Source organism: Cololabis saira, chromosome 6, assembly GCF_033807715.1.
Source record: "Cololabis saira isolate AMF1-May2022 chromosome 6, fColSai1.1, whole genome shotgun sequence".
NCBI classification, from domain to species: domain Eukaryota; kingdom Metazoa; phylum Chordata; class Actinopteri; order Beloniformes; family Belonidae; genus Cololabis; species Cololabis saira.
In genome coordinates this window covers 22,691,776-22,719,084 of record NC_084592.1, presented here as the reverse complement: position 1 = coordinate 22,719,084, position 27,309 = coordinate 22,691,776, and the positions used below count along the sequence as shown (strand labels likewise).

At 41.8% G+C, this 27,309-nt stretch overlaps 1 protein-coding gene across 2 annotated transcripts; it reads right to left on the bottom strand.

Moving 5' to 3' along the window:
* Nucleotides 1–187: 187 nt before the first annotated feature.
* Nucleotides 188–22,974, bottom strand: ptprna (protein tyrosine phosphatase receptor type Na). 2 transcript variants are annotated; one of them, XM_061723717.1, is made up of 24 exons: nucleotides 22,520–22,974; nucleotides 19,605–19,655; nucleotides 12,680–12,790; nucleotides 12,329–12,443; nucleotides 12,092–12,239; nucleotides 11,719–11,908; nucleotides 11,117–11,269; nucleotides 10,906–11,031; nucleotides 10,741–10,775; nucleotides 8,712–8,968; nucleotides 8,470–8,556; nucleotides 8,300–8,379; nucleotides 8,156–8,220; nucleotides 6,349–6,558; nucleotides 4,976–5,194; nucleotides 4,743–4,890; nucleotides 4,493–4,566; nucleotides 4,150–4,227; nucleotides 3,194–3,313; nucleotides 2,929–3,095; nucleotides 2,106–2,159; nucleotides 1,919–1,983; nucleotides 1,408–1,481; nucleotides 188–1,277 (listed from the first exon to the last, which is right to left on the bottom strand). In XM_061723717.1, the coding sequence occupies exons 1-24, from the start codon at nucleotides 22,593–22,595 to the stop codon at nucleotides 1,206–1,208; spliced, it is 2,775 nt and encodes a 924-aa protein (XP_061579701.1). In that variant the 5' UTR covers nucleotides 22,596–22,974; the 3' UTR covers nucleotides 188–1,205. The 2 variants fall into 2 exon arrangements, with proteins under 2 accessions (XP_061579701.1, XP_061579700.1); XM_061723716.1 differs by having other exon boundaries at nucleotides 4,976–5,242; nucleotides 22,520–22,971.
* Nucleotides 22,975–27,309: the final 4,335 nt, after the last annotated feature.

Genomic DNA, 27,309 nt, shown 5'->3' with positions numbered 1-27,309 from the left:
TCCCCTGCTGATTACTCTCCAGAAATGTTAATTAATCAACATGAGAAGGACGTTAAGGGTCAGTATTACAAAGCTAAAAAAAAAAGAAATCACAGAAAAATTATATAATCAGTTGTGTTTCATCCCACAATTATGAGTATGTGTTTTATACAACAGCTAAATGTAAAACCAAAGAAAACGCCAACAGTTTTCTGCTGCATCACATCACAAATTTATTTATGTCAAGTCAAAAATACATTTTTATAGATATTTTCCATCTGTCTGCTACATGAAATAAACACAATCATCAGGATGAATTATATACATTAATCACAAGGTTGCACATCAAGTAAGACAGTAAAAGAATGCAAAGGAAGCCACTTTATGTGCAGGAGGAGAGATGAAGCGTTGTGTACTTCATGGACGACGTACAGCACCCGTTACCCCAACAGCAGTGCTTGAAGCAAACACTGAACTTTGCAAGGCAGGAGACAAGCCTCACCAATAAAAACACACTCGACAGTAGTATACAGTCTTCTGTTGGACACAAAACACCACAACCAGAGGGTTCACATAGACCTTCCCTTGTTAAAGGAAGCTAGATGCCAGAGATATTTGGTTAGTTCAGTTATCTTAACATTTATCTGAATGGAACTTTCACCAACAGAAAGAAAATCAAACTATCTGTTGGTGATGATCAATCGTTTGAGGTAACGGTATCCAATAAAAGGTTATTAAGGTCAATACGCCACTAGAGTCATACGAGGGTATGTTCCCTCCTGTCTGTGACTCAACACCAAATATTCTGTTCTCAGGAGATGAATAGTGTCAATACTTCTGGATTTACACAGGCACAAAGGTTTTTTAGTTAATTCTAGGTCTGGAGGCTGCATTGTTGTGTAATTAGGTAGAATTTTCAGAAACAGAAACAGGATTTTTACAATAATTTTGAAGAAATGTCATCCTCTGTTCATACCTGCATCCTGCCAAAACATTCACTGCCCTTCCATAAAAGTAACCACCCCCCCCAAAAAAAAAAAAAAAATGTCTGAAAACTCCCAGAGAATGAGTCGATGGCAAAACCACTGCAGGTTGGAAAGCAGCTCCGGGTGTGGCTGAGCAAATACTTCTAACAGCATCGGACGTTTATGGACGCGTGATACGAATGAGTCCTTTGAAGCGTGTGTTGTCATGTGCCTGAACGTTCCCCCTTCAGCTGCTGCGTCTCACTGTGGCAGGGCTTTCAAGATGGCATTCACTTCCTCAGCGACTGCTGTCAGAGCGAATTCAAACTGGTCCTGAGTGGGCGATAAAAGAGGAGACACAGGAGAGAGCAAGACATTTGCATTACAGTGGTCTTCAGTTGGAGAAATGTTTCAAAATACTGCACTTAAAAACACATATGCACAAGTACAGACAGATTGATACCTTGGTGCAAACCAGGCCGGGTCTCTGGTCTCTGATGTGCTCCAGCGTGGCTGCAATGTCGATTTCCTTCACTCCTAATGACAACAAGAACAGCAACAGCATCAGCAAGGGTTCTTGATTTGGTCTTATGCACAAACTTGAAAAGTGAATAGAGTCTGTCAGTTTCTGAGTCTGTACATTTATTTAAAAAGAGAGGGTTTGAATTAATTTTCTTTGCTGAATAATAAGACATTTAAATATTTTATAACCATTGTGACTGTGAATAAAGAAATACCACTGAACCACATATTAGACAACATAGTAAGAACAGCTCCCTCTGGTGGTCATGACATGTTATAGCACTTTCACGTAACGTAATTTATATGTCAGATCAGTGGACTCCGTGCTCAATTTATTAATTACTGAGCAAGTGTGTGTGTGTGTGTGTGTGTGTGTGTGTGTGTGTGTGTGTGTGTGTGTGTGTGTGTGTGTGTGTGTGTGTGTGTGTGTGTGTGTGTGTGTGTTTGTTCACCTTTGGCCATGCGGTTCAGCACCATGTCAATGAGAATGTAAGCTCCAGCTCTGCTTGTGCCATCACTGCAGGAATGACAAAGATGAAGGAAAAAAAACCCCAACAAAAACAGTAAAAACACACATATTCTTTCAAAGTATTTTTACTTCAGCTCACTCTTTAAGTAGAATATTTGGATTTAATTTACCTGCAGTGAACGATGATTGGGCAGGATCGACCTCTGTAACATTTATTCACCTTCCTGATAAGCAGGAAAAGGAGACAACACAGGAAGAAAGGAGAGCAAAGGACAGAAACAGCTGCTTAATCGTGAACTAATTATTACAGATTTCACAATATCTGACCTCTGTCACAAGTAAATAACATAAATAATGTACATTCTGTCATAGAGCGAGTGCTAAATGTGTACAACACAAGACTAGAAGTCTTTTAAGCAGTTAAAAAAACATAACAAAACAAAAAAACAGAGGCACTATAAGGAAAAGAAATTTAATAATGTGGGTTAAAAAGTACAGATCGAAGCAACTAGAATAGCAGTGAGCGACACTGGGAGAGGACGGGATGAGCAGAAACTGTTTTAAGCGGTGTGGAGGGCGATGATATGAGGCTACAGGATAGAACATGTGGAGAGGAAGCCACAGATTCACTGTCCCTCTTGCAGCAGCCAGTCACACCTGCCAATGCTCATTTTTGTGACTATGCAACTGGAGCCAGAGTACTAGCTGCAAACCACAAAAATGACACTGGGAGATGTTAAAATACAGACCTATCAACCTGCACACTGGGAGAGAGGGAGAGGGAGCCAAGATGATGGAAGGAAGTGATGAGTGACGGGAAAAAATGAAAACCAAAGGGATGGGATGGATGTGTGGAAGGTAATCAGAGGGAATCAGCATCTCACACACTCCATCCTAGAGTTTGCATTCATCATGGAAAAAGACTGAATCTCGGAGCATCCGTTACATGAGCAGACAGGCGTGTATGCGTGGATGACGTTGCAGTTTCTTTACCTGCGAAAGTCGAGGAGTGGCCGCGTGGAGGTGGGGATGCCGTCTCCTGGCCAGCTCAGCAGGTGAAACTGCGTCAAAGTTCTTGTCTCCTGTGTCTGGACGTTCTTCACGTAGAAGCTGCGCACCAGGAAGTCTTTACACCAGATGTGCTCCGACACCAGGTTCACCTGATGGAGGGGTGAGAAAAAGCTAATAAAGATTAGCATCCTCGTATTTCTTCGACCACGAAATATCTTCTGCTTAAGGGTTAAAACGGGAACGGAACCTCATAGATGTGATAGAGTGATGATCCCTCATCAGGCCAGTATCGTTCACACTGCATCTCTCCCTCCTCCACCAGAGCGGTCATCATCACAATGACCGTGCAGCCGTTCTCCCACACCATCTGCACGTTGGAAGAAAGCAAATCCATGCATGGATCTAGACCAGGGGTCGGCAACCCAAAATGTTGAAAGAGCCATACTGGACCAAAAACACAAAACTCAAATATGTCTGGAGCCGCAAAACATGAAAAGTCTTGTATAAGCCTTAGAATGAAGGCAACACATGCTGCATGCATCTATATTAGTTATAACTGGGGGGAGATTTAATGTCGAGAAAAAAGTCGAAATGTCGAGAAAAAAGTCGAAATGTCAAGATTAATGTTGAAGTACAATCTTCAGAAAAAACCTGAAATGTTGAGAAAAAAGTCAAAATTTCAAGAAAAAAGTCAAAATGTTGAAAAAACAGTCGAAATGTCGAGGAAATCGTCAAAATTTTGTGAAAAAAGGTGAAATGTTGAGATAAAAGTTGAAATGTCGAGGAAAAAAGTCAAAATTTTGAGAAAAAAAGTCTAAATGTTGAGATTAATGTTGAAGTACGATCTCAAAAAAAAAGTCGAAATGTCGAGAAAAAAGTCAAAATTTCGAGAAAAAAGTCAAAATGTCGAGATTAAAAAAGAAAGGAAAAAGGAAGAAAAAAAGAGGAAAAAAAGGAAAAAAAGAAGAAAAAAGGGAAAAAAAGAAGAAAAAATAGGAAAAAAGGAGAAGAAAAAAAGAAGAAAAAAGGAAAAAAGGAAAAAAAAAAAGTCAAACATTTTTGAAAAAGCTCAAGGAGTCACCAGGGCGGCGCTAAAGAGCCGCATGCGGCTCTAGAGCCGCGGGTTGCCGACCCCTGATCTAGACAAAGACACAAGATATGGGAAAGATAAAACAAACAAAAAAACAAAAAGCCTTTACTGACCTGCCAGAAATCGGCAACGGTGTGGGGCAGAGGTCCCTGTGTGGCAATATAGGCTGGTTGGCGAGGGTCGTGATCAGACTGTAGATAAGATTAAAAAAAAAAAAAGGGTCACAAAAGCTCGCTGATCGGCACATTTTGAGATTTGTTACGACTGCAAGTCCAGATAAATGCAGATCAGAAAGAGCCTGTGTACTATGGAGTGAAGAGACCAGATAAAACTGTCCTGAAATTCACATGACAATAATTTCAAAGTGGTGGTTTATTTCAAAATGCTACATCAGAGAAAAGAGAAACTAAAGGAGTAATAAACGTGGCCTGGGATTGAGAGTGATACAGTACTTACTATGAAACTGGCGTTGATGTAATCTCGTTTATTAGAATTTACTTCAGTCTTCAGCTTCACACGAGAGTGATCGTCTGAAAACAAAAGCATATTTACCATACCATTCACCAGAAATAAGGATGTTTGGGGGAAATAAATCTGCATGTTCTATGTTTACAATTTGTGTTGCTTTCCAATTATTTTAACTTTGCTGTTCAAGTGTATAAAAATAAGCAGGTATGATCAATTTTGGGCATATTGATGAACTAACAGGGCAGAGCTCCAGCGTGTCTGTTTTTGTCCATGTTAGTCGGGCTCTGAGCTGCGGCGAGTGAGCACGGTTCCGCCTGGTAGGAACACAAAGCCTCCCACTCCTTCTGCAGCCGATCCTTGTTGCGCAGGTGGTCCTCCATATACGCCTGTGGGAGAGGAAGCACAAGAGAAAATAAACATCGGCCCTTGCCCGGATTGTTCAACTCGCACTTTGATGGCAAACGCACTCACGAGAATCATGTGACCAGTGGAGATGTCCATGTTGGACTGGGCGGGCTCCTCGCTCCAGGACGGGGTGGAGCTGTGGGTGGAGGACGGGCTATGCTGTGGACCGTCACTGAACTGAGACGAGACGCTGCTGACGCGGGACGTGTCCGTTCCCCTCCGTCCCCCAGTACCGGGGCCGATGGCAGAGCCCACCATGCTACCGCTCGCCCCGGCCATGCAGTCCTGGCGGCAAAGGGGGGATTTAGATGCCATGTGCTGCCGACATAGTTCCTGAATGGAGAGAAAGCAGCATTCTTTTGACGATTATCATATCATAATCACACCACATTTTTGGGTGTTGTTTTGGATGAAGGCCTTAATTGGAAAAACCATATTGATCAAGTATGCAAAAGATCTATGAAGATGCTTGGTATACTGAGGAAAGTCTGTCCCCTGATCCATCGCTCCGCTCACTTAACTTTGTATTATAGTTTTCTGTTTCCATATATGAATTACTGTAATATTGTCTGGTCTGCAACTTATCCATCCTTCCTTAACAAACTACTGATAATCCAGAAGAGATTCCTGAGATCAATCTCTATGTCCAATAGACATAATCCATCCGCACCTCTGTTAAAAAAATACTATATATTACCCATTCATAAACTCAATGTTTTTCACTCATGTTTATTTGTGCACAAGTTTATCAACAATAAGCAAGATCTTCCGGACACCTTTCATAATTTCTTTAGTTTTTCATCTGACTTGCATTCATACTCAACTAGACACAGTGTCAATCTACATTTACCCTTCTGTCGAACATCTTTTCATCAGTTTAATATTTCATTTAGAGGTCCTAAACTCTGGAACAACTTAGATATGTCCACATTGTCATTTATATCCTTCAAAAAATTGCTGAAAAAACATCTCATGTCCTAATTTTGTATGTATGTATTCTCTATTATGTATCTTTGTTTTCTTTTCATGTTTATAATTAGAGTTTTCCTATGTTTGTACATTTAATTTTCTGTTTACAGTAGATGACGGGAGTGGAACTTTTGTAAAAGCCCTCTGGGCTTCGTTCCCTCCTTGCACTATTTTTTAAAATTGTGCTAAATAAATAAATACAAAAATATAATTTTCATGACCAGTACACAATCGTCTACCTGATTTAGAGGAAGAGGGGTGTTTTCATAATATCAATGCACGAGAATTCATTTCCTTGTTTTAATCCATCTTGTTCACACTAAGCCTTTGGGGAAATATATAAAAATAGCATCAAATGAATGATACACATCCATCTTATCGAAGCTACGAATGTAGGAATGGATACTTTTATGCTTAAATACCTCCAAACCACTATAGAAGTCTTTCTTAAGTTCTGTGTTTTGTCTTACCTGGTAGTCAAAGTGTGTTTCTGCTCCTCCCTCTGGCCCCAGGCCAAGTTTGCCATTAGCCACTTGCTGGGAATAGTGCCGGAAACAAGCCACAGCCATGGCCAGTACGAGCACCCCTCCCACCACTGCCATGGAAACCAGCGTGATGACCGTCCCACTGGAGCCCTGGGAAACCCTGCTCAGCTGAATATGGCCCCTGGCATCTTTTCTCTAGGGGAAAAAAAACAAAAAACGGCATCCACTAATAAATTAGATCATTATTTACGAGAGAATTGTGTCTGTTTCTGAAAATGGCCTTTAGTAGACAACCCGAGCTGTGCCGCTCCCCTGGACATGCTGCCACCCCTCCGATTCAAAGGTCACGCACTTCATCCCAGCGACAGATTTGATTTTGGATAACAGCGCGAGACAGCTGTGTGTGCTCGACGAGCAGCTGAGGTTGAGTTTTACAGACAGAGGGCTGAAAGGTCAAGGTGTTGTGCCCCATGAATCCATTAAAGAGACAGCTGAGGCCTCGTAAAGATCAACCGGCCATCACAGATGACAAGCCACAGACCAGTGATGCCTCCAAGAGTTTGTCTATTTTTCTTTTTAAATTGCACTTCTAGAGAATTTTTAATGGGCTACTTCCTTCAGCAAAAACCACCGTTATGATTCATGCATCCTGACTTTATACCCACACAAAGGAAATGAAGGGAAACAACTGAACCAGCTCTAAAACAAACAAAACAAACACACTTTTTTGGCCTTCTGTCGCCTGCAGAAGGAAAATATGCTGCTGAACTGGATTTGAATCTCCTTGACTGCAGAAGCAACGATAATCACCAAAGGAAGTAGGTCTAGTTTGTTAGGTGACTAAAGTAATTGTCTTGTAACAGACATAAAAGACCAGCAAGAGCCACAGTGTTTAGTACATAACCGCCTTGACAAATTAGGAGCAAATCACATGACAGCATTAGAAACCACTGATTTACTGACTATAAAGAGATTTTAAAATATAAAAACACACATATCGGCATCACGACTAACCCAGAAATCAATCGGCATGTGTACGTTATTCTCACATTCAATTCAAAAGGGCATTTTGCAGTGAATCCATTAAATACAGCGTGAAGGATGCAGGAAGTTTGTTTGTGTGAACAGTGAGTAATGAGGTCAATGACACGTGCGTGACAGTTGCCATAGCAGCTCGGATCTGAGAGCCACGGCGAGGGGCGGGTGTTGGAAGAGCTGAAATCCCATGGCAACAACTGAGACACAGGCTGCTGCAAAGTGTGGTTCTGACTACAGAAGCGCACGAACACACGCGGGAAAAAAAAAAAAAAGAAAATGAGTGACTCACAAGATTATAGCATGAAAGGAGGTGGCGGATGGAAAACAAGTCATGTAGGTGAAAAAACATGCATCACTTCTTTGTGAGCTGCTGTACAAAGGTTACCTCATGTGTGCAAGATGAATTACTAAGAACATTTTCATTCAGCAACATCCAATATACTATTAACTCTGACTGGATGAGTTTGTTATGTGCATTTGTCCTGCCCAGGACACTAAATAAAGGAATTAATAATAATAATTTTAAATTACTGATCACTGAGGCTTAGCTGAGCGTCATTAACGTATAAAGTTGGTAGCGTCGGTGTAGTTATGCTCTTGTCTGACACTATCAGAGGTGATAATGTGTTGAACAAAGCCACATTTGTTATTAGATTAAAGCTGGCGTGGTAATGAATAAGGATGAACGATTATACATCTGTTGCCGTGACAACGGCTCTATAGAAGAAGCCGTAGAAGTGTATGTATGACGTACCTCTCCCACGCCCGTCTGCAATATTTTCAGGCCGGTCTCAGACTCGAGGAAGTTCTTCTCAGATACTGTGACGGTGATGAAAACATTTTATAAGCCTTTTGCGTATGTGGGACAGGAATCTAGGTGTTGTTGTGCGTGTCTCACCAGCTTTAGCAGCCACCTCTGCAGCCGTCATGTTATGCTCGTTCTGCCGGATGCGGAAAGTCATCGCGGGGCCGACCACGCTGATGAGACAACAGACAACAGAGGCACACATGCTGGGAGCTCCGGAAGCTGCAAGGTATGATGTCACGCTGGCGGCGCGTTAGTCTTACCTGATGTGTATGAAGCTGCTGGTTGTCAAGTGTATTTTATCAGCCAGTAGCTCCAACAGCTTCACTCCATCATAGAGATCGAGAGGACTGCAGAGGGGGAAAAAAAAACTCCTTATCCTTCTTGTAAATATCACGTTTAAGAAGGATCCAACTTATTAGTGTATAATTAATACGACCAGTGACAGCATCTTTTTACGGACTCAATGTTTAATGTTTCATTTGTGATAAGCAGACATGCCAACCTTTGGTTGGTGACGATGTACCCGTACTCCTCCTTTGCTCCTGTATCCTCAACAAGTGGCTCCTTAAAACCGTGTCCCGGTTCAGGAGGGGCAGCCGCTGGGGGCTGGGAGGAGGAGGAGGGGGGGAGGCTGGGACTCTTAGGTGGCGGTGTGGCCGGGACAGAGGGGAAGGAGGGAGCAGGAGGGGCATCAGGGGGACCAGGAACTGGAGCAGGCGTCTCTGGCTTGGACACACTTTCTTTTTTTAGCAGCTGCATCTAAGAAGGACGATAGGAGGCCTTTCAGGTTTAAACTGCCCGATTATACATCCCACCGATTGTTTTCAATGCTAATCCATGACAAGGCTGTACACAGTATTTAACACATCCCAGCGACGCAGCAAAATACCCATTCATAAAAAAAGAGAGTTGTTTAATATGTATAGTATGTTTGATTGTTTACGTGAGCGGCAGCCACGTTGGACTTTCAACCCAGGGGGGGTGAAGTTTGTTCGACTTTCTCAGAAGTCTAAGTTGGAGTTCTGACTTCTGGGAAGTCTCCATTTAAAAATTCCCCACTTGGGACTGGTAAAGTCCAACTTCCAAGTACAAATGAAAAATAACAGGGTCTGACAACCCTGTTTCATCTTGGACCACATCCATAGGGTTCATGCCAAAGGGCTGGTTATACAGCAACTGTAAGACTACTTAAATCTGCCCCGCCTCCCTGAACAATTATATTACATTCTTGCCTCTGCATAAATTCCTTATGGTTGTAGAGGTGTGGCAAATATTTGACAAACAAATATTCTTTCAGGTGAATACTGGAATACTGGTGAATTCCTGTGCCTTCTCACTTTGTGACTTTACCACAAAACTGTTGCAGGCAGTAGCTTACTTTGAGTTAAATGCCATCACGGTGCTGGTGATGAACTCGAGATGCACTAAGAAATATGCCATTATGGTGGATATATGTGTCCAAAACAATCTATAATTGTATTTTAAGTACATTATCTTCTCACAGACCAGATAAAATGAAACAGACATGTCTGCAATATTAACATGCTGATAGTACCTTATGTTCCTAACAGAGCTCTCCGTTCTCAGAGTGCAGGTTTACTCGTAGTTCCTAGAATATCCAAATGTAGATTTGGAGGACAGGCCTTCTGCTATCAGGAACCATTACTATGGAAACAACTTCCAGTTTGGGTTAGGAGGCTGACACCACCTCCATCTTTAAAACCAAACTTAAAACGTTTGTGTTTAGTAAAGCCTATAGTTAGTGTAAACTCTATTGTGTTAGGGCCAGTAGTCATAGCTGCAGCTATAGAACAAGACTATAATAGTTTGTCTCAAACATAGCTTCATTGTAGATATGCTGCTATAGACTTATGCTGCAGGGGACACCAACATGATCCACTGAGCGGTGCCCTTCACCCCTCCTTCTCTCCTCTTCTTCTCTTCCTTTCTCATTTATCAATTATAAGTATCTCATAACCATCATTGTTGTCCATTGTCTTGTAGTTTGTTGTGCTGGTCTTCCCCCTCCTTTTCTTTTCTGTGCATGTTTGCAGGCCAGAGCTTCAGGAGCTGCATGCTGCCCTGCAGTCCCACCCACTGATCGCCCCACTGCTTCTGACCCCCTCAGTGTCTGCTGTCTGCATTTGCTTGTATAGTCGTCCCTGTCGTGCACTAGCTGGCCATTGTGTCTGTGTCTCTCCTTTCTCTGTTCTTCATTCTCTCTGTATGTTTTTCTCTTTTCCTGCTCTGCTCAGCTGGCCTCCGGCAGGAGGGTCCCCCCTTATGATCCAGGTCCTGCTCAAGGCTTCCCTGTTAAAGGTGGGGTTTTTCTTGCCACTGTTTAGTTTACGGTTTTTCTTCCACTAGGGGAGTTTTTACCTGCCATTGTTTATGTTATGTTTATGTAATAATTGCTCTGGGGTCATGTTCTGGGTCTCTGGAAAGCACCTAGAGACAACTTCTGTTGTGATAGATGCTATATAAATAAAATTGAATTGAATTGAATTGAATAACAATAGGGACCGTCATACCTCTTTCAGAGTGATCAAGTCTTTCTCAACTGGATCTATTTCAAGACAGACAAACAACAGTTTCAAATACTTAAATAGAACACTTTTTAGTTTTAGTGAGTTATAGATTTTAAGATGTTACTTTATTTAAGTCCGTCAGATGGGTATAAAAACAGCCCGTGGTACCTGTTTTGTCTTGGCCTTGCACCAGGCGCAATATGAGAGCCAGTCTGTATAGCTGCTCCTGACTGAGGTCCCTGGGATCAATGTTGTTCTTCTGCAAGACGCCTGACATCCTCTGGAGCAAGCCATCTAACACAGGAGGGTAATTCATTAGAGCCAACTAAATAGTGTGAACATTGAATCTCACCTCATATTAAATGATATTTCTCCTCACCACTGTTTCCAGACAAGGCGTTGAGATCCTGAGAAGTTTTTTTGTTCTGTTGAGTTGGTTGCCTGCCCGCACTACCGAGTCTCTCCTCTAGGGTGTAGTCTTGCACATAGTCCACTGGTATCTCCAACTCAAAGTCTTGATAATAAGGTAGACCTGCTCATAAAACAGATCAAGATGCTTGAATTAAATGTGCATGCTATAGCCTGTCAGCATACATAATACTCATGTACCATTATATGACAGATAGGATATATATATAACATATGTTAAAGTCTTGCTTTCTTTTTTTCTTTTCTTTTTTTTTTGCTTTTAATTTTCAGCAGTGGGCACTATTGTTTCCGTGAATATCTACAAAAGCTAAAAGCCTGAAAGTAAATAAAGTGACTTCTGGGTAGCCTAAGATGAAGATTTTCTTTCCTGGCTTGTCTTCATCACGTACTTACAAATGATGAATAAGAAAAAAGCTTAATACACGACTGAGCGTGGCAACTTTTTCTGAATGTTCTCCCAAGTTAAACAAACCCACAAATGAGCATATTTTTGCTTTTGAAAGTCAAAGAACTGGTGCAGTGTTTTCTTAAATGTTCTCCCTAACCCTGTACCTGCAGGTGCCATGGGAGCCGGCGCTCTGTGGCGGTAAGAGGGCTGCCCGGATGCCAGGTAGAGAGCTTCCTGTAGCAGCTGCCTGTCACGCTCTCGGTCTCTCTGATTGGCCTGGGACCTTGAAGGGGGGCGGGCATAACCCCCCCCTGCACCCATAAGCGATCGCTCTACTTCATCTTGGTACCTGTGCTGTGATAGGTGGAGATGCAGCACTCAATTATTTATAATCTCAGAACAGTTTGCTGACAGTTTGATTGCCATATGAATCTCAGTTTTAAGTGTAACATTCTTTTGGTTCTGACTTTACCTCTTTGTGAACCTAAAATAGCCTAGTATAGACGGCTAAGTATGTGTGCATGAGTGTGTTTATACCTGGTGGTATAAGTATGGGTCCATAGCTGCAGTCTGCATGTGCATGGAGGACTGAGGAGGCTCAACGATCATGTAATCCACATATTTACCACCAGGGGGGGTCGACCCCGCCTTCGAGCTGTGGTGATGAGGGGTTTGCTGTTTGGACCTGCAACCGGGGAAGAAACACAGGCAGGTTTAGGGCGCTTCGTTTTTTTTTTGTGAGATTAGTTATCAAGTTTATGTGAAATTACTTACTGCAACGAATGAGAGGAGGATGAGGAGTTTGGCTTTGACGGAAGGGTGGTGTGAGGAACCCTCTTGAGCTCCTTTGATAAAATATATTGGGTGATGTCATCCTGCCACGAGAGTCCTGTGTGTGTGTGTGTGTGTGCGTGTGAAATAAAAGCAGACAGATTTTCTTACACGGGTCTCATGAGGATTGTGGTTAAGTGCTTGTCTTATGTATAGCTAGCTGCTATTGCTTAATTACATATCAATAATCGCGGTTTTGCGTAATATCACAGCCACAGCAGCATTGTGCTGTTTTCTCCAGCTGTTCAGCTTTGTGATCGAATAAATGTGGCAGGTATTTATGCTGTACTGTACCTTGCAGCATGAGCTGTTTGAGGACTTCCTGCATCCTCTTCAGCACAGGAACCGTTACCTGGTACTGAACCTGGTCCTGCTTGGAGCTTTGACACTGACCAAACAACCCATCTGAGAGAAAGAAAAACACACAACACACAGATCCACTTAAAAAGGGGAAACATTTTAACCTGAGTGACTCCCGGTGGAAAAATTCAACCCAAATCATGGACACAGATCATATTTTGCCATGAATGGCTGTTTAACTGACACAGCTGGAAAGGCTGAGGTCCACCGGCATCGGAGCTGAGTGTTTTGCATGCTGGACTGATGTCACACCGTTATTGTTAAGTGTAACACTCAAAAGAAGCAAGATATCATTAGGTTAATGATAATTGTAACACTTGTGATTCCCCGGAGTTGGCGACGTATCTGCAGAGAACAGGCAGGAAAGATACATGACATTCATAATGATGCACAACAGAGACATCAGTTAAGGGTAAAGACACTTTTTTGTGAATGACTTCTGAAAAAAAAGCTTTTATTTACCAGCACATTATTATTATTATTATTATTATTATTATTATTATTATTATTATTATTATTATTATTATTATTATTATTATTATTATTAATCATAATAATAATAATACATCTGGTTGCAGCTGTAAATGCGTAAATTATAATTCAAAAAGGGATGCTGTGACGCTGTCTCTGAGGCACAGCATAAAAACAGAATTCTTATGTCAGCCCACTCCACATCCCCCTCCCGTGAGTCATAATTTTGAAGTACAGCCTACACACTTGCGCCTCTTGTCACAGTGCTTTGGACAAGATTCTGATTCCTGACAATCGATGTGTGCGCTTTTGAAAAAGGCTAACCTGCGGGCAGCCTCATAGCAACAGAAATAATAATAGCATTTTCAACTGTGCTTTTGTTTTCAAAACCCAATCTCCTCTTGCGATCATAAATGAATCAGTTCTTCAGAGCTAAAACACCCACAAATGGACCGAATGGTCATGTCATGTCATCTTTATGTACCACATCCACTCGTCTCCTCGACACAGTTTGTATTAGCTTCACTGTGAACCTAATGTTGAAGTAAACAACTGCCCACGCCTCTGAAGGCAGAAACAATAGAAGACATCCAAGAGAAGATCAGCCACCTTATATTCGCAGATACTTTCCACTTTATTACTGATATATCACAGTGGAAAGCTACATCCTATTTAACAGGGTTTATTTTTGAACTCTAAAACGTCAGCGGATAAGAGGGAAAGATCGACGCTGTAGACTGCAAATGTGGGGAGAATGAAGATACAGCAGAAGAGACAAGGTTGTATTTGCTGCACTGATGAGTCACCATAGTTGTTACACCAGCCAAATCACACACAACCCCATCAGACACAGGGAGATGAAAGGTGAATTATGAAATTGAACAGATTAGAGATGATTAGGGTTTTTTTTATAGCCAAGGTTCTCATATTAAGCAGCCCGGTGAAAAGTCAGGAGCCACATTGGAAGACGTGGCATGTCAGTTCATATTGATTTCCAAGTATAGCGAGAACCTGCCATGAAAAATGATTTTACTGAGGCGTGAGTGCCAGGAATTTTCCCCCCAGCAATGAGTAAGCCAGATCACTTCCTCCCACATCAGGTCAATTACAGAAATCATGACAAAAAATAATTTACAGAGGAGATTTAAAATTCTGTCAGCATATATACAGCAATTGGATATAATAGATATATAATAGTAGTTATGATTATGATGTATTCCATTCATAAAACATCTCTAAGCTCTTGTGAAACCCCAAACCATATTACAGAGGACTGGCCATTGAGTTCAGATAGTGTATTGCTAGTAGAGTTCATAGTGCTTGTTAGTGCAGGTGAATTGAATGAATGCAGAGAGATAAATGGAGCGTGAGCGGGACGAGTGGACGACTGATGGAGACGGATCGGCACGCTGACTGGCTTGATATATTTCGAGAGCTTTGTCACTTCTGTTGTAATTTTTGAACAGGGAATGAAGAATATGGGCTTCCACACTGTCGTGCAGGTGAACCCGATACATCCAAAGCTTTATACATATCTGGTATACGCGCTACTCAAATATGTGGTATATTCAAAATCTTTGACATGTATCTGTCTCAAATAAATTTTGATTCGAAACATTTGTGGACTCATTTTTCAACTGAGAGCAAACAACCCAATCAATTTATTGATCATAATTTTCAGATATAGGCATTCAGAATGTACTCGGACCAGGGATAGATTGGAATACACTATGTGTTTGCGTGTGTGTGTGTTTCTTTTTCATTTTAACCAGATACCTTCAGTACCACCAACCAGCATGTCGACTACGGCAAATGCATAAAGCTGAAATATAAAATTATGGACTAAATAATAACGATTATACAAATTTTGAAAATTTGAATGTTCTTTTTTTTAATGTAGTTTACAAAATATGTTTAACATGGGGCCAGTGAAAATGCAGCAAACTACAACTATTAAATAAAACAAGACCAGTAGAATGTGTTTCATTTATTCTTTCTGATAATGAATTATAATCTTGAAAATAATTCAAATCTATCTATAAATGTATCTAATCCAAGTTTGAGCAGTGTATGTATTGTGGTTTTTGATGCAGTGCAATGATCCTTTGGACTTGTGATTCAGAAACCAACTTTAGTGTTGTGTTAACCTGCTAGTTGAGGTCTCTCCTACTTCAGTGGTGAGGGACAGTTAAACTCACCAAACGGCTCAAAGAAAATTCTAAACAGATCTGATGTTGTTGCTTCTAATCTAATTTTAGTTCTGATCTAATATCAGTGCTCTGATAGGTGAATAGAGTTCTTAGTACCCAATATTCCACCACAGGAACAGAACCATAAGGATTTCTGTCATGTTAATTCTTCAAAATATTGCTTTAAATATTCAGAACTGAAAATCTTGTGTCTCAGCTCCGGCCCAATTTAATTCCTCTACACACTTCAATTCCTTTAACAGTCAGGTCAAATAATTTGAGAAATTTGAGTAAATCACCCAAAAACATGTATTCACAAAACTTCTGATCAGGTGTTTTACTTGGCTGCTCTTTGTTGACAGTAAAGTAGTATGTGCAGATGTTTGCACATGCCGTTAGAATTTATTACAGCAAATGCTCGCATCTCCTCAGAGGACCGACTGTTGTACACTGATTGCGTATGCACCATGGAGCATCAAGGTGACATGGTGGCACACCTGCATACAAGGAGTCCAAGGGAAATTGCATGACTGTCTGTAACAGGAGCAGGGATGATGGCTGCAACAACAACAAACAAGTCTGATTAACCTCCAACAACACTAAATCTGGACGTCCTAATGTCCCTGTGAGAGATAGGGCTGAGGTGACAGACACAGACAAAATGCATCTGCCTGTGGTTTAGAGTTAGTCTAAAGTGGAAAACAGTCATCTGTTGACTTATATACTTTCTATCGGTGTCGTTTGGGCAACGTGAAGGTAAATATGCAGCTGCAGCCTCCGCTATTCCATCTAAATTCACAGAGGTTTGGGACAATTTGCTTGGTACACAAGCAGAATGTCCATCCATCCATCGTCCATACATCGTCCGCCTAAGTTCTACCCAAAGTTCATGACCATAGGTGAGGATAGGTGCGTAGATTGACCGGTAAATCGAGAGCTTCGCCTTTCGACTCAGCTCCTTCTTCACCACGCATAACTGCGGATGCTGCACCGATCCGTCTGTCAATCTCCCACTCCATCGTTCCCTCACTCGTGAACAAGACCCCGAGATACTTGAACTCCTCCACCTGAGGCAGGACTTCTCCACCCACCCGGAGAAGGCACGCCACCCTTTCCCGGTGGAGAACCATGGCCTCGGTCTTGGAGGTGCTGATTCTCATCCCTGCCGCGTCGCACTCGGCCTCAAACCGCCCCAGCACATGCTGGAGGTCCCGGTCTGATGAAGCCAACAGGACAACGTCATCCGCAAAAAGCAGAGATGAAATCCTGAGGTTCCCAAACCGGATCCCCTCCGGCCCCTGGCTGCGCCTAGAAATCCTGTCCATAAAAATTATGAACAGGACCGGTGACAAAGGACAACCCTGCCGGAGTCCAACATGCAGTGGAAGGCATGTCAGTTGGGTTGAGGTATTCCTTCCACCATCCGACGATGTCCCCAGTCGAGGTCAACAGCTCCCCACCCGCACCGTAAATGGTGCCGGCAGAGTACTGCTTCCCCCTTCTGAGGAGCCGAACGGTCCGCCAGAATTTCCTCGAGGCCGACCGGAAGTCTTCCTCTATGGCCTCACCGAACTCCTCCCAGACCCGAGTTTTTGCCTCCAGGACTGCCCGAGCCGCAGCCTGCTTGGCCTGCCAGTACCTATCTACTGCGTCAGGAGTCCCAAAGGCCAACATAGCCCGGTAGGACTCCTTCTTCAGTCTGACGGCATCCTGTACTTCCGGTGTCCACCACCGGGTTCTAGGATTGCCGGCACGACAAGCACCGGAGACCTTGCATCCACAACTTTGAGCTGCCGCGTCGACAATGGAGACAGAGAACATGGTCCACTCGGACTCGATGTCCCCCGCCTCATGTGGAAGGCGCAGGGAAGAGACCCTCTCGTTCACCGGGGTGAACTCCAACACATGGCGACTGAGCTGAGGGGCTATAACCAAGCCCACACCAGCCCGCCGCCTCTCACCCTGGGCAACTCCAGAGTAGTGGAGGGTCCAGCCCCTTTCAAGGAGCTGGGTTCCAGAGCCCAAGCTATGTGTGGAGGTGAGCCCGACTATCTCTAGCCGGTATCTCTCAACCTCACGCACAAGCTCCGGCTCCTTCCCCCCCAGCGAGGTGACATTCCATGTCCCTACTGAGAGGGTTTTGGTCCAGGGATTGGGTCGTCGAGGCACCCCGCCACGACCGCTACCCAGCCCACATGGCACCAGCTCATCACGGTCCTTCCTGCGGGTGGTGGGCCTATTAGAAGGCAGGCCCACATCGCCATTTCGGGCTGAGCCCGGCCGGGACCCACGGGCAAAGACCCGGCCACCAGGCGCTCGCCTTCGAGCCCCAACCCCAGGCCTGGCTCCAGGGAGGGGCCCCGGTGACGCCGATCCGGGCGACGTAACGGTCCTTGGTGTTTTATTTACCATAATAAGCTTGTGAACCGCTCTTAGTCTGGCCCGTCACCTAGTACCTGTTTGCCATGGGAGACCCTACCAGGGGCGTAATGCCCCCGACAACATAGCTCCTAGGATCACTCGGGCACACAAACCCCTCCACCACAGTAAGGTGGCGGTTCAAGGAGGGGCAAGCAGAATGTATGTCAGAAAAATAAATAAGTTACAAGTGCTTTTTTGCTGAATTCATTAATTATGATCATTGCATCAGTGGTCCTTTTTAAATAATTAAGTGTTCATTGCACATACTGTAAATCAAAAGTGTTTTTATCTACTCAACTTTCATGTCACTCTTCTCTTTTTATCCAAATATGATTACATCTGTTTCCAGAAAACAAAGACAACGATAAAAAAACCATTGTATGAACTTGCATGTGTCACGCAATTAAAAAAATCTATATTAATTAAAAATAATGAAGCTAACAGTCTGGTTAATCTGTTTATTTGTCTTGATGCAGAAAAATGTGGATTTGAAAACTGAAAATGGGCTTTTATAAACAGAAACATTTAGACCACGTGTTTAGCCACATAGAGGGCAAGGCAGTGAGAGTTTTTTCCAATACAAATATGATGAATGGTTAAACAGGCTTTTTGATTGAATCACCCATTATGCATGTGAATGCCAAGTATAAGGCGGCCCATCTCATAGATTTTTGTTATTTTTATATACTGTAACTTAAGGCAAGAGCAAGTTTTAAATACAAGAACTCTTAAAGTCTGAATAATTCATTTGTGTTTAAGAGGTATGGAGAGAGAAACACAAATAGAGTTATACCAACCACGTGACATTCTAGACTCACTGCTGCTGCTGATGCACCAGCTTCAGAGGATACCTTAAAATAAGCATTAATGTGTCTCAGTGGTGCTGCGATTGAGCGGAAGTCTTTACTTTGCTCTTAAATAATTTTGTTCAGTTCAGTTTTAAAAAAAGAATAATTGTAAGTGATTATGTAGTGCTTTAAGTGTTCAGTTAAAATACATTATGTATGTATTATATTGATAATAATTTGATTCAAGTATAAACAAAGCTGGTACAGATTTACAATGTAGCCGGTGCATATTATAAATGCCTCACATTTGTAGTTGATTGTGGTGATTATGCTCTCTTTGGACCCCCATTTTTATTTTTGGTTGTGTCTAACATGCACACAGATTGTTTGCAGCTTAATTTGCATATGGGCTCTTGAATGCGCACACAGGAGATGAGTGGAACAGAAGCAAAAAGCTTTAAGAAATCCTGATTTTGTTCCACTGAATCGTCTGTGTGTGTGTTCCTGTGCAGAGGGTTCACAGGTCCAGTTAGTATTCTGCTCCACGGCCGCATGTGTGCGTAAGTGCAGTTTCCACAGAGAAAGACGTAAGTGTGTGCCAGTGACTCATCACTGTATTAGCACAACAACTGTGGGGGTGTCGACCTCACCGTGATGTCAGTGTTGCCATGGAGACAGTCGGGTGAGGGGAGGAGCTTAGATAAAGAAGAAGGAAAGGAGCGGAGCAGGTGACGGAGAGAGACGAGGCAGGGAGAGGAAAAATCCTTGACTATTTTTTTTTTTCACAGTTTTTTGCGTCAGAGAGCTACAGTGGCATTTAGTGTGTGCGTGTGTTTGTGCGTCCAGCTGCAGTGCTAAAAATCCAATATGCTGCGTAGACACCGAAAGATTAGAAAAGTAATATGTCTTGAAAGTTTAATTACTTGTCCAAGAAAGAGATTATGTTGGTTTGTGTGTTTTACTCCGTGGGTTTATGTGTGCTGTACTCACCATTCGAGCAGAACTGATCTCTTGTGCACAGTTTTCTCTCAAACAGGCAACCTGAGGTAGCAAGACAAAGAGAGGGTTGACAGATTAAAATCATTCGGTCCTTTCTATGGCAACAACTGATTTAACTCACATTTATGGGGTGGATATGGCATAGAGTTGGTTTAATCCTGGTTTAGTCATCATAATTTCTTTATTAATAGCTTTAGATGTACTGAATAGTGTTAATCAAAATACAAACACAAGAAAAATCTGCTTCTGTTTGATGTTTCAATGCTAACCATTAATGTATGTATAGGATGATTATGCAATACAATGAGGCAATTTAAGATTAATGTAATTAAACATTTATATTTTTTTATTCTATCCTTTGTGTTCATTTTAACTTGTTAAATCATTTCCTATTTTAGTTTGATGAGTAGACCTTGGAGTGATTAGCAGTGTGGGAAGGAGCAGGTGGCTGGCAGTAAGATACGTGCGCTGTACAGCAGAATATGCATGAACAGCTCTGTCTGACTGTCTGTCTTTCTCACGCTAGTGAGGGGTCTCTTTCATTTCCAGAGGTCCCATATATGTGTATTCAAGATGCAAGATATGAATAAATACATTTTAAAAATATATAGGCGATATGAGTGTAGAACAAAGGAGGCTAAGATCCATTTTCTCTACCAAAATGAAAAGATGCAACAGTGACTCATATCCGCAGACAGCAGTGTATACACGCAAATCAAGTATATCATTTCTATGATATTGCCAAAAACTTGCCTTAAAACTTTTCTCTCCTTTAAAGTGTGATATCAATTAAGAAAAAAAAACATGCATGCAAACATGCACACAAACTGAAATATTGAAATTATATCACTGTGCCTAGATGGTACTGAGGATGTCAGTAAAACTTTTCTCTCCAGAAATTGAGCTTTGGTCTTGTGGCTGACACAAGCCACAGAAAAATAATAACAATAAAAAAATGTATACATTGACAGCTAGGTTGATTGATGATTGTAAATTGCCGTAGGTGTGAGTGCAAGCGTGCATGGTTGTTTGTCTCTATATATGGCCCTGTGATAGACCGGCAACCTGCCATGGGTGTAACCTGCCTCTCGCGTGTAATGAGCTGGAATAAGCTCAGGGAGACCCCCATGACCCTGTACAGAATTAAATAGGTATAGAAAATGGATGGATGGATGGATAGAAAATGGACGGATGGAAAATAAAATAAAATATGCATTGTAATGTAGCCATAGGTGTGTGATATCTGAGGGATGATGTAGAAACAGTGACAGTGTTCACGGCAGACCTTTATTAAATGTCTGTGCCAGATATCAGACATTGATCAATTATTGAGGATCACAGAGTGAAAACAGAGAACAAACAAACTTTCTTGGCACTGACGACTTGCCTGAGCAAGACACCATCACATTTCAGCACGTTTCATTACATCAACAACACACATATGCCATAATGTTCGGTCTCTGCAGTCAAGTTGATAACAACAACATCCTCTTATCACAATATGAAGTGTTAGAATTTTTTGATATGCATATAAAAACAGAAAATGTGTACCAGATTGTGGTTAAATAGCAAAGAGGTTTTCCAATCAACCGCATCAACTTGATCTCCAACAAAAGTGTTTGTCATAGCAACAGGATATCTGCACTTTAATCAGGTTACCGAGATGCGGATGGATTCAAAATTTGGGATGGATTCAAGTGTGAGAGAACAGTGATAGAAGCAAAAAAGACATTAATGAAATGATGACAAGAGGAAGCCACAATACTGGTTTCTCTCCATGGTGCTGAAATCTGAGATACTTGCTTCCAGGCTTGTCATGGCTGATGCATGAGAAATTATTATATTAAAACTATTATTTGTAACACCATCACCACTTTATCCGCATTTTATGTGAATTTAATATGTAAACAAGCGTATTATCTGGCACGGACTTGCAGCATCCTGCTTTTGGGTGTTGAAAATCCAGCTGCAAACCAAGATTCTTCTGTTACATTACTTTATTTCTTGCATATACAAGGATAGGCTTTGAGGGGTGTTACCGACTTATTGTTTTTCTTTTTGTTGCAGAAACCTAGAGAACGAGAGCAGCACTTGCCCTTTTTCAGTCATTATTTGCATTCACTATCTCCCTTACCTTGGCATGCTCAATATGTACGGAGAAAAAAAAATCACTTGTTGCGTCTTGTGTCATTTACAGATTGTACCTATTCAATGCATCCATCTACAAAAAGAAGTATGAGTCAATCCACAGTGGAGACAAAACGAAATCAAGCTGAAACTGCCACAGTTGCCATTGTTGATAAGACTAACTAAACACAGCTTTGCTGTAATTTCCGTTTAGCAGAGTGGAATACGAGTCTGGTCAATTAACACGATGGAAGTGATTTTTTTTAAATTAAACCCCCAGCCATATTTGCTGAATACTATAATTACTCGTTAATATTTGGTGTAAAACTAATTAGACGTTAGAAATGAAATGTTATAGTTTTAAATTTGGGTTTGAACACGCCATTATGATAGGATATATTTCACTCTCGCCTCAGGTGGAAACAGGGTACAAATAGCTGCGAGGTGGGGTTATATGGGTAAATAGTTTGTTTTCAGTTCACCACAGAAATTACAATATAATACATCTGCTTATATCTATCGTGTCTTTTCCTCTTCTGATTAATCTCGTTAACACCCCATCTCCTTTCTTTGGGAATCATCTGTGAATGATTTTGGGAATAATAAGGATATTTCTCTTAGATTATCCCTATATGCGCCTACTGCAACATATGTTGGTTATAATAAAGTAATCCAGCACCAACATTAAAACCCCGTAAGTAAACTGCAGCCCAAACCATGCAACTGATGAAATAGTAAAGATGTGTACAACAATGTCACCGTCATGACCATCATTTTACCGTATTTCTCCGAGATTGCTGGTTGGTGTAACACAGCCAGAAGAAGTAGAGCTCGCCACAGCCGGAGATGTTGCATGTTCCCCTGAAGAGTCACAGCAGCGGAGGATGTAGAGGGGAAAAGATGCGGAGTCCTTTCGTTTACCTCCCCTAAATCCCCATCATATCGTTTAATAAGAGCTGTAAGGTCGACAGCTCACGGTGAACCCCCCAAAGCTCACGTGTGAACCAAAAAAATGAAAAGAAAAATTATAGATTAAAAAAAAAAATGGAGATGCAAAGGGGTAAAAGAAAAAAAAAATCCCAGTGACTAGGCGGGGCGTGGGGATGGGGGAAAAGGAGGGGACAGACTGTGGCAGGCAGAGTAGTATCGACTCCAGAGAGCACAACTGCGGAAACAGCGCAGGTCTGGTGAAATGGGGAGCTCTTTGCAAGAGAAAAAACCAACAACCTGCAGCTACGTCACCACCACCGCTTTGACGCTGAACGAGAGCGCTCCTTTCACATTTCACGCACCGGCGCTCATGCGTGCACGATCCACCGACCTGCACGGCAGAGGCGGTCCTGGATACTTCTGCGCCCTGGGCGAACTGTCCATCAAAGGCCCCTCCCACCCCGCCCCGCGAAGAAAAAATAACACATCCCATCAATGCACAGCCATGTACCTTTAATAAATAAATGAATAAGACAAATGAAATACAGTGTGTTTAAAAAAAACATGTGTAAATTACACTACTCCTTCACACATTCAAATGTATAAATGATGAATAAAATTACATGAATAAATAAAAAAAATACACTTAGGCTTATTCACATAATCTGAATTGAGTGCTCAGACCGTAGCAGATTTTTTAACCTGGCTCTTTCACCCTTTCACAACAGGTGTAAAGTGGTAAAGTGCAATCTAGAACTTGACTTTTCTAGCCTTCTTTGCAGCAAAATCATCAATTACATCATCATACGAAATCTGTTGTGCAACTGTATGATTGATGCTGATGATGGCAAGTCCAGAGAGACGCTCCTGCGACATAGTGGACCTCAAGTATGTTTTAAAGGAGCTTGAGGCCGGATTGTGGCAAGATTTATGAAAAAAATCCGTATACATTTTAAGTTTTCTAGTAATAATGTCAGATGAAGCGTTCCAAACCCAAAAGAATGAGCCCTCTAGTGTATCTCTCCTTTGCCTTGAACAGGCTGTGTGCTGCAAAATGTGCTGCAATTCGGGCCCAAATTTCCCGCGCTGGGCTGCGGATGTGACGTCACATGACGCTGCATGTACGTTCTCCCCGTTCTCCCGTGCCGGCTTCACTATTGGCTGCAGTACCCCCGACGGCCGTCGTGGTGAAGGGTGGCGCTAGAGAGTCTCATTTCTTAAAAGGAGCCTCATTCTCCTTTAATAAGCTTCAGCTTGGAAAAACTCCTTTCTGCTTCGCCACTGTCCCTGGAAGGTCAGACCAATTCTGAATGCAGTCTTGTATCCCACACCTCCTCACAAATACTCGAAGCCAAAATAATTTTTTCCTCCATCTTGATCATCTCTGATCTACAACCCGCAAGTTTTTTTTCACCCTCCACCACCTTCTCTCCTATTGGACGTGTCCTCACAGCACGGCACCGTGAAATTAAAAAATTTTCAATTAGGACAGGCAGGCACGGCGCAACGCCGCCCCTTTCACATAGAGGCCGCAAAGCGGCGACCGCCGCCAGCTTTCCCATTCATGTGCGACCGCGGCGGACCACTCAATAGGGCCTTCGCACTGTCAGGGCTCGGGCCCTAATAATAATAATGATAAGGAAGGGCAGCACGGTGGCTTACTGGTTAGCACTGTTCCCTCACAGCAAGAAGGTCCCCGGTTCGACTCCCTGGTCCGGCGGGGTCTGCATGTTCTCCCCGTGCTTGCGTGGGTTACCTCTGGGTACTCCGGCTTCCTCCCACAGTTCAAAAACATGCATGTTAGGTTAACTGATGATTATAAATTGCCCATAGGTGTGAGTGTGTCTGGTTGTCTGTTTATCTGTCTGTGATGGAGTGGTGACCTGTCCAGGGTGAACCCCTGCCTTTCGCCTGAAATTGGCTGGGATAGGCTCCAGCAGACCCCCGTGACCCTGCAAAGGATAAAGTGGGTATAGAAAATGTTGTTCGGGTCCCATATAAGAATCATAGTTTTCATATGAAGCCATGCAGGGCCCAACCACACAGGCAGGGCCATCACAGACCCCCAGACAGATCTAAAAATCGACCCATATTAACACTTACACCACCCTGCAGCCATGACAAGCTGGCCTGACCTGGTCCCCAGAACATAATGTCTGGTATTTTGGTGGGGCAGTAAAGTAGCCTACATCACAAAACTTTACAGGTTAAAATTGTTTAATTACCACAAACGTTAATGCAAAAGAAATTTAACTTTCATGCTTAGAGACAGGAAAAGTTCGGATAAGACCATAGACCCCTAGTATCTATTCCTAACCCAAAACTGAATAACTTATAGCAAATTAAGTAATTTGTAAGGACATATTTATTACATTTAGGTGAAATACACTTTAGATATACCTAATAAAGTGGCCGATGAGTGGATTACTCTTTTGTCTCAGCTACATGTTCCTCGCCTTTAATGTTTCTTTGAATTACACACTTTAGAAGTATCATGCTGAGGTCGTTGGCGGAGAACTTGATGAATTTCAATTGAGTGTGACATCACTTTTCAGTTTTATCAGCTTTTGAAAGGTAGTGGGAGAGCTGCCAACAGTAAATCTGTCCTCTTGCTCCCTCTTGTGTTTAAAAACCACTGTTTGGAAATGATTTATTATGCCTTACACTGACCATGCACCATCAAGGAGTAGCAGAAAACATTCATTTATTTATTTTTGTAAGTCATAAGGCAATTTAAGAAAAAACATGAAATACTGTTTAGAATTCAGAAAACTGCACACAACCACAATGGGGCTGTGTGCCACACCACATGGAGTTTATGGATAATTTGTTGTACAAGACTGAGACACATTGAATAATTGCATTTTTATCTGTATAATGAAATGTCCCAACTAGCGATGAGGTTACTGAGGTACAGACAAGATGATAAATGTTAAAACGAGGCAATAAAAAAATAGCTATTTGGTTTTCACTCAGAAGATATTTCAACAGGGATATTAATATCTGTTATTATAGAAGTACACTTTGAAAACGAGCCACCTGGGATAATGATACATAACCCAAGCCATTTGTATCATTCATCCTGAGGCTTCAGGCTTGTGAGAGTTTGCCACCTACTTATTTGAGGTGAACAACTGAACCCCGAGCCCTTTCTATGTACTTGGAGGTCTGAATTTCCAAGTTGGACGTTGAATGTTTCAACTGAAACTGGATCTCAGTCACCTCAGGTGGGATGTTATGACCTCTGAGGTAAATGGAACATACCTGGCTGAAGTTAAGAGGTAGTTCATTATACTATTAAACATCAACAGGTTCCAAAATTGTTTTCTAATGTTAAGGTCAGATTATTTTTTCACAATGCTTTCTTTGTGTTTGAGAGACTAGATTGAGATGGTCCAGACACGTAAAGAGGAGGGATCATGAATAGATTGGTGAAAAGATGCTGGAGATGGCACTGCCAGGGTTGAGAGAAGGGAAGACCAGAGATTTCTAGGTGGAGTGAAAGAGGATATATGCAGTAGGCTGGAAGACAAGAAGGTATTGTAAGATGGAAACAGATGATCCGGTCTGGCGACCCCTATACGGGATAGTGAAAATAAGTGGTGTGGTAATAAACATTGTAAGTGGGATCTTCAGATATATCTGGACTATGGTATCATAAGTCTCTGAAGTAGCATTTAAAAGAGAACCTGTTAACGTTCTTTATGTTGTATTGTCATAACTGTTTTGTATTATACTATAACTGTACTCTGTATATTTTAGAAATAATTGCATGCATTAAAAGGTTCAAAGCATTTGAAATCATGGTCAAGAGATACCAACAATGTCTAATGCCGGTGATGAACACAATCAAAGAGAAACACATTTTCAAAGAGATTAGGACAGAGTGTTTTAAAGTCCTTTTTAATAAGAATTAGAAGCAGCTGAAAGGACAGAAAGAAAGAAAAGGAAAGGGCTGACAATTTGTCTAGGGAAATTTGTTTGCTTCAAAATAACTGGGTGACAACATAGATACTCTATATGAAAGGTTTCATCATTCCATTCAAGAAGATGCAGCCTGTTGTGCATATTATCACATGGAAAGTAAGTACTATATATATATATATATATATATATATATATATATATATATATATATATATATATATGTATATATATATATATATATATATATGCCAGTTGTATGTGATTTCGTTGAGGCTGGAGAAAGAGAGTAAATACGTTAATATGACTGTCATACAAATACAGCCTCACTTCTTGATTCTGGTTTGATTAGAATATACTGAAGAAAAACATTTGGACCTCACTAATTTTGAAACCAAGGTTACAGCCCTGGTAACAAATAACAAATCTGATATTTGATTCAAAAGAAACAACTTCAAAAGATAAGATGCAAAAATCAATAAAGAAATTCAATGAGGATCCACATTCCCTGGGACTCTTCTAGGTTGGTTATTAGCCTCCGGGCACCCACATTCACATGCCAGGAGCTCTTATTTATTTTTTTCCAATTGTCTTTTGCATGTAAGAAATAGCAAAGGAATTGCAGGTTAAAAAGCAAATCTCATGTTTTTTGTGTATACTATGAGGCACTCCTATATTTGGAAGCACACAAGTTATAAAAGGCTTCTGCATAGCA